Source organism: Neofelis nebulosa, chromosome 11 (genome assembly GCF_028018385.1).
Source record: "Neofelis nebulosa isolate mNeoNeb1 chromosome 11, mNeoNeb1.pri, whole genome shotgun sequence".
In the NCBI taxonomy this organism is placed as follows: Eukaryota; Metazoa; Chordata; class Mammalia; order Carnivora; family Felidae; genus Neofelis; species Neofelis nebulosa.
The window spans coordinates 13540921-13559360 of NC_080792.1; the positions used below are offsets into that span (position 1 = coordinate 13540921).

At 47.0% G+C, this 18440-nt stretch overlaps 1 protein-coding gene and 1 long non-coding RNA gene across 8 annotated transcripts in view; one reads left to right on the forward strand and one right to left on the reverse strand.

The window, feature by feature from the left end:
- LOC131489958 (uncharacterized) overlaps positions 1-17030 on the reverse strand; it is a 28986-nt gene extending 11956 nt beyond the window's left edge. Inside the window, exons 1-4 of one of the 6 annotated variants that reach the window (XR_009250847.1) lie at positions 16907-17030; positions 12862-12982; positions 12449-12546; positions 4007-4226 (exon numbers count right to left, since the gene is read on the reverse strand). This is a non-coding gene — a long non-coding RNA (uncharacterized LOC131489958). The other 5 variants (XR_009250846.1, XR_009250844.1, XR_009250849.1 and 2 more) reach the window with 5 other exon arrangements.
- The window catches only part of KDSR (3-ketodihydrosphingosine reductase), a 37649-nt gene continuing 35139 nt past the window's right edge, over positions 15931-18440 (forward strand). Inside the window, exon 1 of one of the 2 annotated variants that reach the window (XM_058691876.1) lies at positions 15931-16150. In XM_058691876.1, the coding sequence (XP_058547859.1) occupies positions 16043-16150 (108 nt within the window). In that variant the 5' untranslated portion in view covers positions 15931-16042. The remainder of the gene's footprint in view (positions 16151-18440) is intronic. The other variant, XM_058691877.1, reaches the window with a different exon arrangement.

The window sequence follows — 18440 nt, forward strand, 5'->3', positions numbered from 1 at the left end:
TAGCTTGAACCCATTTTTATAACCGTATAGTTCTCCTAGCTGTATCTGTCCATATAAACATTCATCCAGATATCTGTACGTACACAGAGAAACATAACGAATTATTTTCACCTTGTGTTCGTTATCTTATTTGTGGGTAGTGAGATTTTGGTTGATTTTTAAAATTTTCTCTACCTCTTTCATCTCCTATTTTCAGATGTCACCTTTTCGGTGAGGCAGTCCCTGCTCATCCTGTTGAAACTTGCAATCCCTCCTGACGCTCCTTATACCCATTCCCTGCCTTTTTTTTCCTCTGTAGCACTTACCGTGTAACATATTGTATAGTGTACTGTTTTCCTTATTTGTAATTTCTCCTACTAACATGTATGTTCTGTGAGAGCTGGGATTTTGTCTTTTTTTTTTTTCTTTGCTGTATTTCAATATCTGGAACAGTGCCTGGTGCCTGGTGGGTGGTCAATAAATATTTATTGAGTGAATGAATCTTTGGATTTTTTCTAAGTGTTACTACTTTACAGTGTTTATAATTTTTGCCCCCCCCCCCCCCATTTTCACCTTTAAAAAAAAATTAAGAATGAAAACAGATACATCAAGAAATTAACAGTGGCTAAATTTGGGTGGTAGAAATATGGATACTTGTTAGTTTTTTTCTTTGTTTTCATTTTTATTTAAATTTCCCAGGGCACCTAGGTGGCTCAGTCAAGAGTCCAACTTGATTTCGGCTCAGGTCATGATCTCCAGGTTCCTGAGAATCAGGTGCCGCTTGGGGCTTTACGCTGACAGCACGGAGCCTACTTGGGATTCTCTCTTTCTCTCTCTCTCTCCTCTCTCTCTCTCTCAAAATAAATAAACATTTAAAAAAGAGGAGTTTGGGGGCACCTGGGTGGCTCAGTCGGTTAAGCTTCCAACTTCGGCTCAGGTCATGATCTCACGGTCCATGAGTTCGAGCCCCACGTCGGGCTCTATGCTGACAGCTCAGAGCCTGGAGCCTGCTTCGGATTCTGTGTCTCCCTCTCTCTGTGCCCCTTGCCCCGCTCGTGCTCTTTCTCAAAAAATAAACTTAAAAAAACCAACAACAACAAGGTACCGTTAGGCTGACACCTGATCACAGGCATTTGTCTCCCCCTTGGGAACCCTATGAAACAACAGAACAGGTTTTAAGAAGAGAGAGAGAGAGAGAGAGAAACAGGACAACATACTCCTCAAACAAATGTACTTTGGAGGAGTGCTGTTCATCCAAACTGCCTTCCTGGTTTTGGGAATGCCCCTGGCCGCCTGCTGCAGAAACCACAGTGGGGACATCCTGTTTTTCTTCATTGTCTGGCAGGCATCACAGGGGCACCTGACTAGCCTTGGTTAACTAGGTGCCATCTAGGTCCATCCGTCTGGAGCACCACAAAGATGGCAGCATGTTAAAAGCAGGACTGTAGCAGCATCCATATCATCCAACCCAATGAGAACCTGGTACCTGTGGTGAAACAGCTAATTACCTTACGGTTGCATGGAAGAAGTCCCCAGTGAGGACAAGACATTGGGGAACCACTTCATAGCTGCTGTAGAACAGAATGAAGGCATGAGAACTCGAAGGACTGCTAGTTGAGGTCAAGGCCGGGAGAGCAGCCCAAGGATCCTCTGAGACTAGGACTACAAACATATCCTGCATCCACAGTACTAAAATAATCAAGTGAAACTTAATAGTTGATCCTGCAGGTTACCTTACCAAGTGATACCAGTTGAATTCAGATTCAACAAGTTGGGGTTTGGGGTTGGTAGTGGGGGGAGGTTATGTGAAGGTAAGGAAATTTGGGAGGGAAGGAACAGGGTGCACATTATTGGGATATGTATATTTAGAAGGATGTGGGGGCTTCTGAGTCTCAGGAAATACTTGGGGCATTGTGGGTGGGGATGGGGATTTTGGTGATCAGCCAAGAAAAGGAGAACCTAGTTTCAGATCGAATCTATTGATGTGAGTTCAGTCACAGACTGAATTTACTGTTTTAGTTTGAGCTGCTGGGAGTGGTTTTAATTGTTTGCTTGGCGGCTTGAAGAAACAATTCAACAATCGACTCACTTGGAACTCCATTAATATGTAATGTAAAAGGAAGAACCCAACATCTTTAGGAGATAGAAATGCTGGTGTGGATTTCTCATGTGAGAACCATTCACAAGGCCTCAACTGTTCCCAGAGAAGGTCAATAACCCAGTCCCTTAACCAAACCTTTGCTGGGTGAAAGGATGCTTTCCAAAGTGTTTTGCTGGCTTTTTGATGCCATCGGAGCTGGAACGATCCGATCCTTCGGTTGCAGAAGCCAAGTAGTGGCAGCTAACCATTACAAGCCAAGTGGGCTTAGCTCATTATGCAGGAGAGCTAGCCTGATCATCGGAATGGTCTTTGCCACGGAGATCGTAAGCAATAGTTCAGTGATGATGGGGCCTTAAACCCAAAGTAAGTGAAGGTGCTACTTCATTAGTATAATCAAAAACCTCCCAAGTCTGGCCTCCAAGAAGCCTGACCATCATGGCTTAAAGCACTACTTTCTCTCTTGATTTCTGTGGCTCAGGAACTCCTGAGGTCTAGCTAGGAACCATGTGTACAGTTGTGGTCAGACACTGGCTGGGGCTGAAAGACCAGAGGGCTGAGACATCTGGGGGCAGTAGGACATGTGCATGAAATCCCAGGGCCTCTCCAAGCCGTCTGTGCATGGGCTAGTTTGGGCTTCCACACAGCACGGTGGCCTCAGGGCAGTTAGAATAAAGGCTACAATATCAAGTATTCCAGAGAAGCAGAAACTATTCCCTTTAATGTTGGTCCTGGAAGTCACATAGTGCCACCTCTGCCATACTCTACTGGTTGAAACAGTCACAAAAGCCCTCCAGTTTCAAGGGGAGAGGATATAGAGCGAGAAACAGCAAGGTGACATTGTAAACAAGGCATTTGGGTTGAAAGAAGTCGTGGCCATTTTTCTGAAAAAAAATTACAAAAACCAAAGCTAAAAAATCGAAAATGATCATCTCTGGTGGAGTTGAGGGTTTGAGGGCCAGGAACTAATTTATATTACTGGCCCACTATATTTGTTTTATAACCACATGCAGTTCTTCTTTTTTTTTTTTTTTTTTTTTTAATTTTTTTTTTTTTTAACGTTTATTTATTTTTGAGACAGAGAGAGACAGAGCATGAACGGGGGAGGGTCAGAGAGAGAGGGAGACACAGAATCGGAAGCAGGCTCCAGGCTCTGAGCGGTCAGCACAGAGCCCGACGCGGGGCTCGAACTCCCGGACCGCGAGATCGTGACCTGAGCCGAAGTCGGACGCTTAGCCGACTGAGCCACCCAGGCGCCCCCATGCAGTTATTCTTTTGATTAAAAAATGAAAAAGCATCAAAATCACCAAAAGACAAAGCAATTACACCATTAAAAAATTATCAGATATTATCTATGTAAGATAAGTCAGGGCATGACAGAAATCTAGTTTCACTTAGAACTTACGTGTACTTGGCTTAGCTTCTAAGTCCCTGCCCTCAAAGAACGTAAAGTTCAGTTAAACAGATCAACAAATGAATCAATTATACTGCAATGTTCTAAGTTCAATGGCAGATCTGCAGAGGGCACAACTATGGAGGACAAACATCTAAAGACTAGAAAAGAAGTAGAGGGGCAAAGAACCTTATTTGCCATCCTTGGGGGTTGAATATTACTCAACTTTTTATTCTGAAACTAATAATGGAAAAGATTAAACATTTACCCTTCATTTTTAGGAGAAACAGTAGTTTATACCTAGTTAATGAGAGAAAGCTGGTGTGTTTCTCTCTCTCCCACCGTCCCTCTCTCTGCAGAAGAATGCCAGCTGATAATGTAGAGAGGAGATCAAAACTTAAACTATCCTGGGTCAACCCCAGTGAAATAATTGACCCAGGCAACTATCGTCAATGGATCCTAAAACTATCACGTGAAACAGAATATTTACATGGGATTTGTTTCCTGAATAACAAACCACTCAAAATCAATCAATGCCGGCTCAAAGTACCATTTATTTTTTCTCACGACTGCAAATTCGGCAGAACTCTGTGGAGCCTCTGTTCCACGTAGTGTTGGCTGGGGTGGTTTGACCAGGGCTGAGGAATTGAAGATGGCTTCACTCCTATTTCTAGTGCCTCTGGGTGGGCTGGCTGGGCCTCTCTCCGCTATGTGATCTCTCATCATTCAGTTGTCCAGCCTGAGTTTATTTGACATCTTGAACCCAAGTGGACAAAAAGAGAAGCGTCAGGGCCTTTTAAGGCTTGGGCCCAGAAATAAGGAAATACCACTTCCACCACATAATGCCAGTCCAGATTCAAGGGATGAAAACTAGATTTCTACCTCTTGGTGGGAGAAGCAGCATACATTAACAAAAGTTGGAGGCATTATTGGTGACAATTTACCAACATTGCATGATGTCACTCCCAGATTATCTGCCGATTGCAAAGGGCAACATGATCTTTACAATGGAGAGATATGGTTGTTTACCACCCTACCCAAGAAAGCAGATTAAGTTGAGTATCCTTATAGGGGAAAAACCGGCACGTGCTGCTGGGGAGGATGCAATACAAAATACAGTTACAAAGTGTTCCTACCAAAACTGTGTAATCTGAATCTAAACAGGCCACAGACCTAACTGCTGGGTTATAGGAAATTCGAGGGAGAGAGAAATAAACAACATCAGGAAGAACCAGTCAAAAGAGAATGTAGGGCATCTACTAGACAACTGGCCTGGTCTCCAAAAAGTCGGTGCCATTAAACAAAACAATGTTGCAATATCAAAATGCTTTTGTATTTTTTTAAGTTTATCTCGAGAGAGACAGAGACAGTGCAAGTGGGGGAGGGGAAGAAAGAGGAGAGAGAGAGAAAGACAGAGAGAGAGAATCCTAAGCAGTCCCCACACACTGCCAGCACAGAGCCCAATGTGAGACTCGAACCCACAAAGCGTCAAGATCATGACCTGAGCCGAAACCAAGAGTCAGACGCTTGACCGACTGAGCCACCCAGGCATCCCGAGGCTTTTGGATTCTTAAATGCAACATAGGATGTCTTAGGCCATAAATAATTCCAGTGACAACTTTATAGAAACCTTTGGAAGCTCCACATTAAAGAATAAGTGATGACAAGAAAAAGTATCACACCAAAGAGCTCTAGATGATTCAATTAAAACATTAAAACTGAAAATGGAGGGAACTGCTAGCGACCACACGAGAGTGAACAGGGTGGTTTGCGGCACGGCACTGGCCGGTCAGAACAGTGGGCTGCTATCGACAGCCGCTCATCTCCAAGGTGATAACACACACACACACACACACACACACACACACACACACACCGCTTTCCACTAAAAGAGAACATTAGTCCTCATGGATTCCTTCTGGTAGAGGTTTGACTACAAAGTAGAGGAAACAGCGACATTTTTCTATTACTTCGGGGCTGTTGAAAGTATGGGCACTCAACGTATGCCGAGTCTACATCTCGGCCCACAGATTCCAGTAGGCAGAGAAGACCGTACTTCTACATCACCATTAAACCAAATCCAAATCTGCTGTGCTGTCAGGGAAACCACTGTGAAGTCTTTATTAGGCCTCTTCGCCAAAGGGTTGCATTAAGGTCCAAGAGGCTCTCCCGGTGCTCAGACAGGAGATGGATCTCTCGTGCACCAAGTCTAGAGCTGGCATTCTTATTGCTTAAGTCCGCAGACATCCTCAGCTCTTCCCTTCCACGCAGAGGAATCTTTGCAGAGGCTGGAAACCTCAGAGCCATCCTATCCCAGGTTTGGCCGCTGGTGGGTGTGGGCGGCTCCAACCTGCAGACCTTGTGAGGTGAGAAATTCTGTCCCCAGTCCTTCCGGGGGCCGACAAAATCTCTCTTTTTTCCGGTTGCTCTCAAAGTCTTTAGCTTAATCTCTTCGGTGACATGACAGATTAGGATTTGTTAGAGGGAGCCAGCAGAAAGGAAAATGTCTTGCCAGCCATTATGTTTTTGCCTGTCTACACAATGCAAGGGAAGGGGAAATCCAGAGAGGAAAAATTAACGTCTTAATAAGGTCGCCACATATTGTGAGGTCATCCCAAGATGTGAGAAAAGTCTGGAGCCAAATCAGCTACCTCTCTGAGTGCTAGCATTAGAACTAATTTAAAATGTATTCTTTATTTTCTTATTTTTTTTAACTTGATGAAGTGAGCATTTGTTATTTTTACTGCAAAAGATACATGACATAAAAGGCACCACTTTTTTCTATTTTTAAGTGTACAATTCTGTAGCATTAAGTATATTCACAGTGTTGTAGAATCATCGCCACTTTCCATTTCCAGAATTTTCATCAACCCGAACTGAAACCCCCTATTAAATAATAACTTCCCAACCCCCCCTCCAGTCCCTGGTGACCACAATTCTACTTTCTTTCTCTGTGAAATTGGCCTGTTCTAAGTACCTCATATAAATGGACTCATTCACTATTTGTCCTTTTGTATGTGGCTTATTTCACTTGAGATAGTATCTTCAAGGTTCATCCATGTTGCGGCACATATCGGAACTTCATTTTTTCAATCTGAATAATAGTCCATTGTGTGTACGTATATGCCACATTTTGCTTATCCATTTATCTGTTAATGAACATTTTAAGTTGTTCCCACCTTTGGCTATTGTGAGTAATGCTGTTAAGGACACGGGTGTACAAGGATCTGTTTGAGTCTCTTTTGGGTATACACCTAGGAGTGGAGTTGCTGGGTCATATGGTGATTCTGTGTTTAACTTCTTGAGAAACCACCACAGTGGCTGTGCCACTTTACACTCCTGCCGCCAATGCATGATGGCTCCAATCTCTCCACGTCATCACCACCACTTATTATTTGGGTTTTGTCTAGATTTTTTTTAAAGCACGAAAATGTGAAGTCTATTTGTTATTTTTCAAATCAGAAAAAAATGTTGGAATCAACAATTTTTAAAGACCAAGAATGAGGTGATAACCTGCTTTGGGGTGGTGACCGTAGGAATGTAACCCCGTTACAAACTTCTATGACTCATTCGGTCAGTCATGTCGCGATGATCTTTACGATTCTGATATGGTTTCACCATGGATTTTTTTGCATTGATTTTGTTGTTTTTGTAATATCGTCTTAAAACATTGTTTATCTTGATTACTGATTATTTTGGCATCCCATCAAACTTTGTGCCTGAGTCAAGTGCCCACATTTCTTCACCCTTATCTTGTCCTGCCGTGTTCAGAGACTGGAAGTACGGTTGAAGTTGCCAGAATTAATGTCAGATGTAGGGCTTTACCTTGCTAAACCTATCAGATTAATAGCCACACATATTTCATGCTACAGATTTTGAGAAAAGAGCTCCTGCTGATGTGCAGAAAAGGGCCATTTAGTACCACCTGCAATGACAAAGAGTCAGCATTTGGAATTTCCTAAATGACTCATACCAAAAGTAAGATTTTTGGAGTTGGGTCTAAATTCTAACCAGGTTTATGTTACTTTTTGTATAATTCAAATGCTAGAATTTGAGGAAAGTACGAATTACATTTTATAATACCTAAGGGGCACCTGGGTGGCTTAGTCGGTTGACAGTCTGACTCCTGATTTCAGCTCAGGTCATGATCTCAAGGTCATGGGATTGGGCCCAGCACGAGCCTGCTTGGGAATCTCTCTCTCTCTCTCTCTCTCTCTCTCTCTCTCTCTCTCCCCCCTGTGCTGTCCCCACCCTCAAAATAAATAAATAAGCATTTAAAATAGGTAAGAAGGAAAGTTGTCAGAATAAGGGTTGGGTGACAGTTGTTGTTAGAAGTAGAATTCTCCAGAAGCCAACAAGAGGAGTTTGGGGAGCAAGAACTGGCCAAAAAAAAAAAAAAAAAAAAAAAGTCAAAATCTACAATCCAGGCAGGGCTCAGCATGGATGGCTCATCTCTGCTCCGTGAGGCATCACTGGGGGATGGAGGGTGAACTTTCGAAATGACTCACTCACTTGGCTGGCAAGTCTGTGTTAGCGATTGGGTGGGAACTCAACTGGGACTATGTTCTCTACAAGGACATCGCCACAGACTTCTTGAGCTTACTCAGAGCTTCATGGATCAGTTGTCGGGTTTCATGTCCCAAGAAAACCAGGGAGGAGCTACCTGGGCTTTTGGAGCCTGCTTTCGTAACTCCTCCAGTGTCATTTCTGCCACAGTTGATTGGTCAAAGCAGTCCAAAGGCCAACCCAGGCTCAAGGGGAGGGGCTATAGACCCCACCACTCAGTGGAATAAGTGTCACATTAGAAAAGAACATACTGGATTGAAGATGTTGTGGCAGCCATCTTTGGAAAATCTAGCTCACTACAAAGAATAATCCTCTACATGAATCACTTTTATGCATACTTTTAACAAAGAACCTAGCAGTTTTGTCATTCTTTTTCTTGAAATTATGTTTGTTCAGATTATATTTACCGTTTTTAAGCCTGTTGACTCTAATAGCAAATCATTAAAGCTTGTATTTTGTGTGTGTTTGTTTTGGTTAGTTCTCCTTCCATTTTTCTGATTGGTTTGCCGCAGAAAGGAACGATGAAAGGAAACGGGACATTCCACACACTTTGAGAAGCACTGAAAGCCCTGATCTCAGCTGAGAGTGGAAAGGGCAGGGCCACCCGGTCGGTGCCAGCCAGCCCTGCCTAACACAGAATGCCCCAGAATACCCCGGGGCCCCAGAAGCAGCAAGGGCAGTGGAAGCAGAAAAGAACGCAATCGTGTCATCACTCAAGAGTGTTATTTTCCCTCTTCCTTTTTTCAGGTCTGTTATTAGGAAAGTTTGTACTGTTTTGTTCTCCTCTGTAATTACACCTCATTTGGCCCCATATCCCTCTACTTCCTTTGATAATATCTTAGTCCTTTACCATAAACAATGATAAAATGTACATACTTCCTCTTTCTTCCCCACTCACCTGATTTGAGTCAATAATTCTTCATGTTTACCTTGATGGCGTTAAATGTTTATACTGCTCTTTTAAGTTTATTTATTTATTTTGAGAGATTCAGAGACCGCGCGAGTGGGGCAGGGAGAGAGGGAGAGGGAGAATCCCAAGCAGGCTCAGAACTGTCAGCACAGAGCCCAACATGGGGCTCGGAACTGTGAGATCATGACCTAAGCGGAAGCCAGGTCAGACACTCAACCGACTGGGCCACCCAGGTGCCCCTAAATGTCTATACTTCTATTATTTGATGTGTCAGATTGAAATGATACCTTTGGATTTCAGTTACAAATGATGTAATTTATAAAGTCACGCCTACCTTGCACGTTTTCCTCCTTCCCCTTCCAAAATGCATGTCTTTTATTATTATTTCACATTGTTAAGGTATATGTCAATTACAAAGCATTCTAGCCCCGACGTTTGTTTTAGTCTTTGTTCTACTGTTAAATATATCCATTTCTCAAAGTCTCCAAAGGCAGTGCTATATTTTTCCAGTCATCTTTCTGGCTGGCTACGTATTGAATATTTGTGTTCCCCGAAATTCTTATGTTAAATCCTAATGCCCAACAGGATGGCATTTGGAGGTGGGCCTTTGAGAGGTGATTTTGGTCTCACGAATGGGATCAGTGCTCTGCTAAAAGAGACCCAGAGAGCTCCCTTCCCCTTCCACCATGTGAGGACAGTATGAACTAGGAAGTGAGCCCTTACCAAACACCCCGTCTGCCAGCACCTTGATTTTGGACTTCCCAGCCTCCAGAACTGTAAGAAATAAATCTCTGTGGTTTGTAAGCCACCCAGTCTGTGGTATTGTTTTAGAGCAGCCCGAGTGGGCTCATTGCCTTAACACTTTCCTCAAGGAACACTCATAGGAAAAACATTTCCTTAATTATTACACGTTCAGTGGGTGAAATACAGATTAGCTCGCTACAAAACCTTGGCTCAACATTCTTTCCTTGAGGATCTTACAGATGTCATTGTTCCCTCATGATGAATGTTACCATGGAGAAATCTGAAACTAGCTTGATTTCTTTTATAAATTAATGACCTGATTTTTTAAATTTATTTATTTTTTTGCCTGACTGACCAACGTCTTCATTCTTCTTAAAATCCAGTGTTTTCTTTGGAGCGCCCAGGTGGCTCACCCTTAAGTGTCCGACTTTGGCTCTGGTCATGATTTCATGGCTTGTGAGTCATGGCTCACGAGTTCGAGCCCCACGTGGGGCTCTGTGCTGACAGCTCAGAGCTTGGAGCCTGCTTCGGATTCTGTCTCCGTCTCTGTCCTCTCCCCCTCTCGTGCACTGTCTGTCTCTCTCTAGAGAGAATGTTTGAACAGACTCTGTAAAGTGCTCACATCTCCTTTATGTGACAGTACTAGAGGGATGGATTTTGTGTCTGACTGGGGAAAGTCTCCTCTACCTAGTGCCATGAAACAGAGGGCAGGTAACCCTGTCCTTTCATGCAATGTTGGCTGAGCATCCTAACTGGGAACCAAGAACCTTGCCCAAGCCCACACAGGTTGTTGATTTTAAACAGTATGGGATACCTGCTAGACAAAACATGTTACAACACCTGGTTTATTTGGATTTTGCAGGGTGCATATTCCACATCTGGAAATCTTCCTAAGATCTTACCCCTCCAACCACTTGGAAGCAGTCTTGGAATCCTTACCCAGACTGGGGCTCACAGCAAGAGGCTGTGAGCACCACCTATTAATGACTGCCGAGAGTCTGGACGGAAGATTTCCATTTCAGAGGCAATTACTACCTTTCGTATTGGACTACCTTGCTAATGGCCCCGGTGACTGAAGAACATAAAATAATCTTGAAACCTGAAAGACACATAATGTCTTAGGTGACCTTGGAGAAACACTCTAATGGAGAAGGCAATGCCCAGAAGAGTGCCACGGTAAAACGGGGCTGGTTTTGCAGGAACGTGGAACCAGGGTATGCAAGGGGATACACATATGTTCATAAGCAGCTAGAATTATTTCCCCTAAGGCCGACTCGGGAATCATGAGAGAAATTGCTGGCCCTATAGCCACTTGGGCAGTGCTGTCTACTAACCAAAAAAGAGCTGCTTGGTTTACAGATGTCAGTTTCAAGGTGAATGGATAGCGTGGTGTTTGGAAGGCTGCCAAATGAAGATAAAAACAAATGAGTTCAGTGGCTGAATTCCATGATGTGATCCCTATGTTAGGGTTTTTGGTGTTTTTTTTTATGTTTATCTTTGAGAGAGAGAGAGAGACAGACAGACAGACAGACAGACAGAGCATGAACAGGGGAGGAGCAGAGAGACAGGGAGGCACAGAATCCGAAGCAGGCTCCAGGCTCCCAGCTGTCAGCACAGAGCCCGACGTGGGGCTGGAACTCACAAACAGCGAGATCATGACCTGGGCTGAAGTCGGACCCTCAACCAACTGAGCCACCCAAGCGCCCCTCTAGGTTAGGGTTTTGAACCAACTCATGGGCAACAGCTAATGTCTTGACCATGTGGTTAAGTAGAAGAACAATGGAAAATTTGCCTATTAAAGGGATGCCTGTTGGGGGGCACTGCCCTGTGGAAATGACTATGGGCATTCAGGGGTACATTAAAGTGGGGCATGTCACTGTCCATCAGAAGAACCTCCTTGTAGGACTGGAAGGGGACTGGAACCAGCAAGTGGATATCCTGGTGTGCTCACTTGAGGTAGCCCCCTGGGCCCACGGAATGAGTGGATATGGGGGGTTCAGCAATGCAGAGATGGGCCAAATCTAGACATCGCCCTCTCAAACCCTCTGGAGCACAAAATACCAAGAAGAACTTTGTTGTGGGCCAGCAAAAATGATGGAGGCTACAGATGGCTGTGGGGCAGATTCCCTGGGGGAAAGGCCCGATGCAGAGCTGGCGGCTGGACTGATGCTGGGAACCCTGGAAGGTTACAAATGGGTTTTGGTAGGAATAGACACACTCTGGACCGGGTTTTCCATGCCTAGAGGTAGATGCAAATGTTCAACATACTATAAAAAGACTGGACCAGAAGCTATTGCACCAGTCTGGACCACCAAGTCCCATTTCTTCAGACCAAAGAACACACTTCATAGCCCAGAGTGTCCAACAATGAACAAACAGATATCACATCAAACGGACGAGTCAGGTTGCATAGCTTGAGTAAAGGTATAACCGAGAATTGGAACAGGCAATTGGAACATTGGTTGTCTAAAATGGGGGACGGAGGGGCGCCTGGGTGGCGCAGTCGGTTAAGCGTCCGACTTCAGCCAGGCCACGATCTCGCGGTCCGTGAGTTCGAGCCCCGCGTCAGGCTCTGGGCTGATGGCTCGGAGCCTGGAGCCTGTTTCCGATTCTGTGTCTCCCTCTCTCTCTGCCCCTCCCCCGTTCGTGCTCTGTCTCTCTCTGTCCCAAAAAAAAAAAAAAAAAAAAAATTTAAAATGGGGGACGGAGAAAAAATAAAATGGGGGAGGGAAAGATAAGGCATGAAGGGCTGACTTACATATCTTCATGAGGGTGTTGCTTACTCGGTAGATTTCTCTGCTTTTCTGGGGGGTCTGGAGAAGGGGTGAGGGAGAACGCTGGTATGACTGTGTAGCTCTTCCCATGGAGAGAAGACAATATGAGTATAGTTTTTGCTTTTTTTTCCTCCACGTTGCCTCAACTTTCTTATTTTTCTTCCTGATGCAGTGGTCCCAAGGACCAGGGCTTCAACTGCAAGTGCCAGAACCAAGGATGGTCCCTAAGCAAGAAACTATGACTCTATTTTTAAACCATTACACTAGAATTCCCAAGACGTTGATGGGGTGGATTACGCTTTCACTCCATCTGGCAAAATTGGAATTGATAGCAAATGGAGCCGTGCCGCGTGGTGGTCGCGAAGGCCCACAAGTTATGCAGCTCTGTTCACCTTACCTTGTATGAATGGGAATGGACTGAGGGGGGTGCATTTCCTCAAGTAATGTCAGTGCAGGCAATCTGGAACAGCGTCTCCCTAGGCTGAACTTCGCGCGCGTTCCTTCCAACAGGAGATCGTCTGAATAAAAATAAATCACAAATAGAGAGAAGGAGAAATCGTAGCTAAGGGCAAAAGAACAAATAAATAGGCTATGCCACAAGAAAAATCCAGTATTGCATTAACACCTTGCGGGGTGGGGGTGGGGGCTCAGAGCAAGAGACGAGATGGTCTCCTAAGAGCACTCAGTAGACGTCTCTGGGGGTAGAGACCTCTCCTGTTTCTAGAAACTGCTGAGTTGAATGGAAACCTGAAAACCAGGGTGGGAATGCTTTGGGACCCATTGTGGTCGTATGACATGATGACGAGTTGGGCCGGTTGTCGATGATTGAGTGGAACTCCAGTAATATGCCACCGACTTGTGACTCTTACCCTTCAGGTTACGTCCACTCCCCGTACTGTGATGTGGTGTAACGTTGGCACCGTGTCACCGGGAAGATTGCACCACTGATATTGATAGTCTGAAAACTGAGTTAAGAGCCTCCTACTCCACGCTGCCACCTCCAAACATTAGGGCATATGTTTATTTTGCTGCAGGAGAGCTTTGGATAAAGGCCAGGTGGTGCAGTAAAGAATTTGGGCTTGCCTGAAGAGGAGGTCTGGCCTTTGTCTTTGCCTTCTGGGAGGTAATCTATGCGGCACCTGATAGAAGCGTCTTTGTTTAGATGAGGGCAGGCCAATCTGTACTCTAAGGTGGAGGCTGGTCGTGCCAGAAAGACCCATCCAGGAGATGTAGCCAGGAGATCCCATCATGTATCGTTAAGTTGACCTGAAGACTGACTTCAGCCATATGGGCAATCAATCAATCAGTCATGCCTACATACTGGAAGCTCCAATAAACACTCTGAACAGCAGACAAGCTTCCCTGGTTTGCAATCCTCACACACCCAGGCTGGGCGTGTTACACGCCCTGACTGCATGGGAGGCGACAGCAGCTTTGCGTGTGGAGGCCCCCACACTTTGCCCTCTGCACTTCTTCCCTTAGCTGGCTTCATCAGGAACCACAGCCACGGGGAGTGCCTCTGTGAGTTCTGGGAGGCCTTCCAGAGAATTATCAAAAGTGAAGGTGGTTTGGGAGCCCCCAGTTTTGTTTAATGTTTGTTTATTTTCTGAGAAAGAGAGAGAAAGAAAGAGAGCAAACCATGGAGGGGCAGAGAGAGAGGGAGAGAGAGAGAGAGGAGACTCCCCAAGAGTCAGATGCTCAACTGAGCCGTGCAGGCGCCCCTGTTTTTTTTATTTTTAATTTGTTTATATTTGGGGGGGGAACCCCCAAATTTGTAATTGGGGTCAGAAGTCCTGGGGCCTGTGCCCTCAAACCTTGCAATTTGCCTAACTCGGGACAACACAATTAAGAAGAAAAAGTAAGGTCAGTTCCTTTGCCCCTGAGCCTTCTTTCTTTTTTTAATGTTTGTTTATTTTGAGAGAGGGAGAGAGAGGGGTTAGGTAGGGAAAGAAAAGAGAGAGAGAGAACCCCAAGCAGGCTTCACACTGTCAGCACAGAGCCAGACTTGGGGCTCGATCCCACGATCCGTGAGATCACGATCTGAGCCGAGATGAAGAGTTGGAGGCTTAACCGACTGAGCCTCACAGGCGCCCGTCCTTCGTATTTCTAAAAACAACAACAGAAAGGAAAAGCAAGCAAGCAAACAAAAATATATACCTTATGCAAATCAAAACCACGATGAAATATCACACCCACTAGAAAGGCTATCGTTAAAAAGATAGATGATAACAAGTGTTGGTGAGGATATGGAGAAATTGGAACCCTCATATATTGTTGGTGGGAATATAAAATGGTGTGGCTGCTTTGGAAAACATCTGGCAGTTCAGGTTAAACATGATCCAGCAATTCTACTCCTGGGTATATACCCAGGAGAAATGAAAGCATATATCCACACAAAATCTTGTACCCGAATGTTCACCGCAGTATTATTCATAATAGCCCCCAAATGGAAACAACCCATGTCCATCAGGTGATGATGGGATAAATGAAAAGCGGTATATTTATTCAATGGAATACAAGTTGGTGATAGAAAGAATGAAGTACCGATACATGTATAACATGGATGAACGTCGAAAACGTAAAGTGAAATAAGCCCGACAGAAAAGGCTGCATATCATAGAATTCCATTTATATGAAATATCCAGGTTAGGCAGATCTATAGAGACAGAAAGATGGGTGAGAGCCAACGGCTGGGCGCGGTTCGGGAGGAACCCGGCGTGGCTGTTGATGGGTACAAGCGATTTTGTGTAACCAAATGTCCTAAAATTGATCCTGGTGGTGGTTGCACAGGTCAGTGACTATACTAAAACCCACTTGCTATGCACTTTAAATCGGTGAATCGTATGGGATGTGAATTAGACCTGCATAAAGCTGTTTTTGTTTTGTTTTGGAACCCAACCTTGGGAAAGGAAATGCGACCTGAGTGGTGCGTTAAACTCCACGGTAAAGCTTCCCCGGTCCAGTGAAAAGCGACGGTGGGCTGCGACCAAGTTCGGAGCACGCCGAGAAAGCTTGACATGGGGCCGGATGTCAGCTGGCTCCCGGGGCTCCCACGCTGCGACGGGGGCTGCCGATCCCCGCGCGGGCGTTCCGAGCGCCCGGGATCGCGTCGCCCCCGCGCCTCCCGCGGCCTCCCCGCGCGAGGGCGGAACCCGGCTCCGAGCGGCTCCCACCGCCCCCGCCCCCCACCCCCGACGCGGCTCTGGGAGGCCTGGAAACCGGCCTCCGCGGTCCTAAGACGCACCCCGCCCCGGAGCGTCACCCGGCCCTTCGGGAGGCGCTCGCCGGTGGCGCCGCCAGGGCCCTCAGCCGCGCGCTCGGGGCCAGCCCCTCCCCCGGGAGGTCGCGGGCCGCGTCCGACCCTCGGGGACAGGCCCCGGCCCCCCCGCCTCCGGGAAGCGCCGCCCCGCCGCGGTCGCGCCCTCTGCCGGCTCCGCCTCTTCCCCTCCGGCCGCCGCCCCGCCCCGCGCCGGCCGCGAACCCAAACAGCGGCTCTCGCTGCGCGCGGCCGCGCGTGATCGCCGCGCCGCCGAGCCCCGCGCGCCCGCCCGCCCGGCCCGGCCCGGCCCCGCCGAGCGATGCTGCTGCTGGCGGCCGCCTTCCTCGTGGCGTTCGTGCTGCTGCTCTACATGGTGTCTCCGCTCATCAGCCCCAAGCCCCTCGCCCTGCCCGGGGCGCATGTGGTGGTGAGTGGCCTCCTGTTGCTGCGCCGCCGCCGCCCGGCCCGCTCGGCCGCCCCGAGCCCGCCCCCTGGCGCGCCGGCCCGTGCCCGAGGCCCGGCCGCCCGCGTCCCTTTCTCCGCGGAGGGCCACCTGCCGCCGCGCAGCCCGGCCGGGTCCCTGCCGGGGGGGCCGCGAGGACCCGCCCTCCGCCGCATCTGGCCCTCGCGGGGCCGGAGGGCGGGGTGCCGGGGCGCCGGGGGCTCGGGGGCCGCTCGTTAATCCCCGGGGCACCCGTGGGTTGTGGATATTTTTGTCCTCGGTTTTCCCGATGAGTCAACTGAGGAACAGAGAGGCTGAGAAACTTTGCCAAGGACACCGCGGTCGGCGGCCGCGCGGGGCGAGGCGCGCGGTCCCGGCCGGGTCGCGGGGAGGCGGGCGGCGGGGAAGGGGTCCCGGCCGCCGGGACCCGCCGGGGCAGCTCGGACCGGGAAGACGGCCTGTGCCCGTGACAGAAAGAGCAGTTGCCGGAGGAATCCAGGAAGTGACTCACCTGGGGGGAAAACCGCTCCGAACCCAGTAGGCTGGCAGTCCTAGCTGGGCGGTGTTGGGACGCTTCTGTCGTGTCTGCACCGCCTGGCTCTCGGAGCTCAGCCCGGGGTCGGCTGATCGCCGTTTCAGTGCAGCCCTCTGCCATCATTTCAGAGCCCGAGGGATGAGCTAACCGAACTGCCGGTGCTCTAGGAATTAAGGGACTGTGCATGGGTTTGGTTTGTTTCTTACCGGAAGCTCGTGGCTTCAGAGATCCCTTTTCTGCAGGTGTGGGAGCCTTCCTCACCTGCGCCCAGCACTTGGTCACTTGGCCGCTTGCCGTGGCTTTCTCTTCCGTTTTCGTATTTTGATCTCACCGCACCGAGGTGGCAGGTTATTGAATAAGGAGAGTTAGTTACTAAGCTGGCCGCACAAATCCTTCTGGTCCCCGAGGTGACACATGCGTGTGTCCCCTGAGATGGAGCCTCCCCACTGAGCTGTCCTAGGATGGGATGGCCTTTCATTTTAATGTGCTTTAAATCTGGACAAGCATCTGTGAGTTAGAAAACGTATTTTTCTTTAGATTGTCCTTTGCAAAACTACTAGTGAATTAACAACTCCTGCTCTTCCTGATGTAGAAGACAGATGAGGTTAGTGTACATTCGTTTAAAAAGAAAAGAGAAGGGAAACTTTACACTTATGCCAGATTCTGAAAGTGTCAGATCCACAAGAGAGCTTCTGCCTCAGAAGCATGGCTTTAAAAGTTGGAATCTTTTAGAGCGTATGTTTGCAGAGCGTAACTTGGAAAAAAGGTAAAGCCAAAAGCAAGCATGAACAGTGTGATTCAGTATTTCTAAGGGAGCTTCACTTGACCTTGACTCTAGTCCTTCTAGCCTCATGGCGCTGCAGGCCATTAGTGAGGTAACGAGTCCGTTGGGGTAAACGAAGAATTTATTTTCGCCATCCTGTTTTGATATGCCACAATAAATAATGTGAGGACGACATGAATAATTCACATGATGTCACCATCTGTCTTCTTTTCTAATGTCACAAGATGAGGGAAAGCACAATTCTTTCTCTTGAGATTTGTTAGGACCGGACCAGGTGGTGTTAGGAGAGGGAGCTAACATTTAGAGTGTCTGCTTATGTGAAAAAAGGAGCAGACTTAGGTCTTAATTATTTATTGTTGTTCTTTTTAGAACAATTCTTATATGCTAGTGTTCTCTCCCTAACGATAGCAGTAAAACTGCAGAAGTGTTACAGGGTCTGTACTTACTTTTTAAAAACTGTTTCATCGACTTGGTGAGAACTGGAAAATCAGGTCCTCCCATTTTGGGGGATGGCTGGGAGCAGTTCTTGCCCTCAGTAAGAGTTGCAGGATGTGATTAAAGAGATAGTAATATTTATTATTTTTTAAAAGTTTATTTATTTTTGACAGAGAGAGAGGCAGAGAATGAGCAGGGGAGAGGCAGAGAGAGATGGAGACACAGACTCAGAAGCAGGCTCCAGGCTCTGAATTGTCAGCACAGAGCCTGACGCGGGGCTTGAACTCACAAACTGCGAGATCATGACCTGAGCTGAAGTCAGATGCTCAACCAACTGAGCCACCCAGGCGCCCCAAGAGATAGTAGTATTTAAACAATATTTTGCATTGAACAGTAAGAGGCAGTGCTAAGGAAAGGAAATTAAACTATTATCTTTAGTGACCCACATCTGGACTCAGTTTACCAATTGTCAGGCAACTCAATCCGTATGTCCCACTTTTCTCAGCCCATAGGAAAATCTC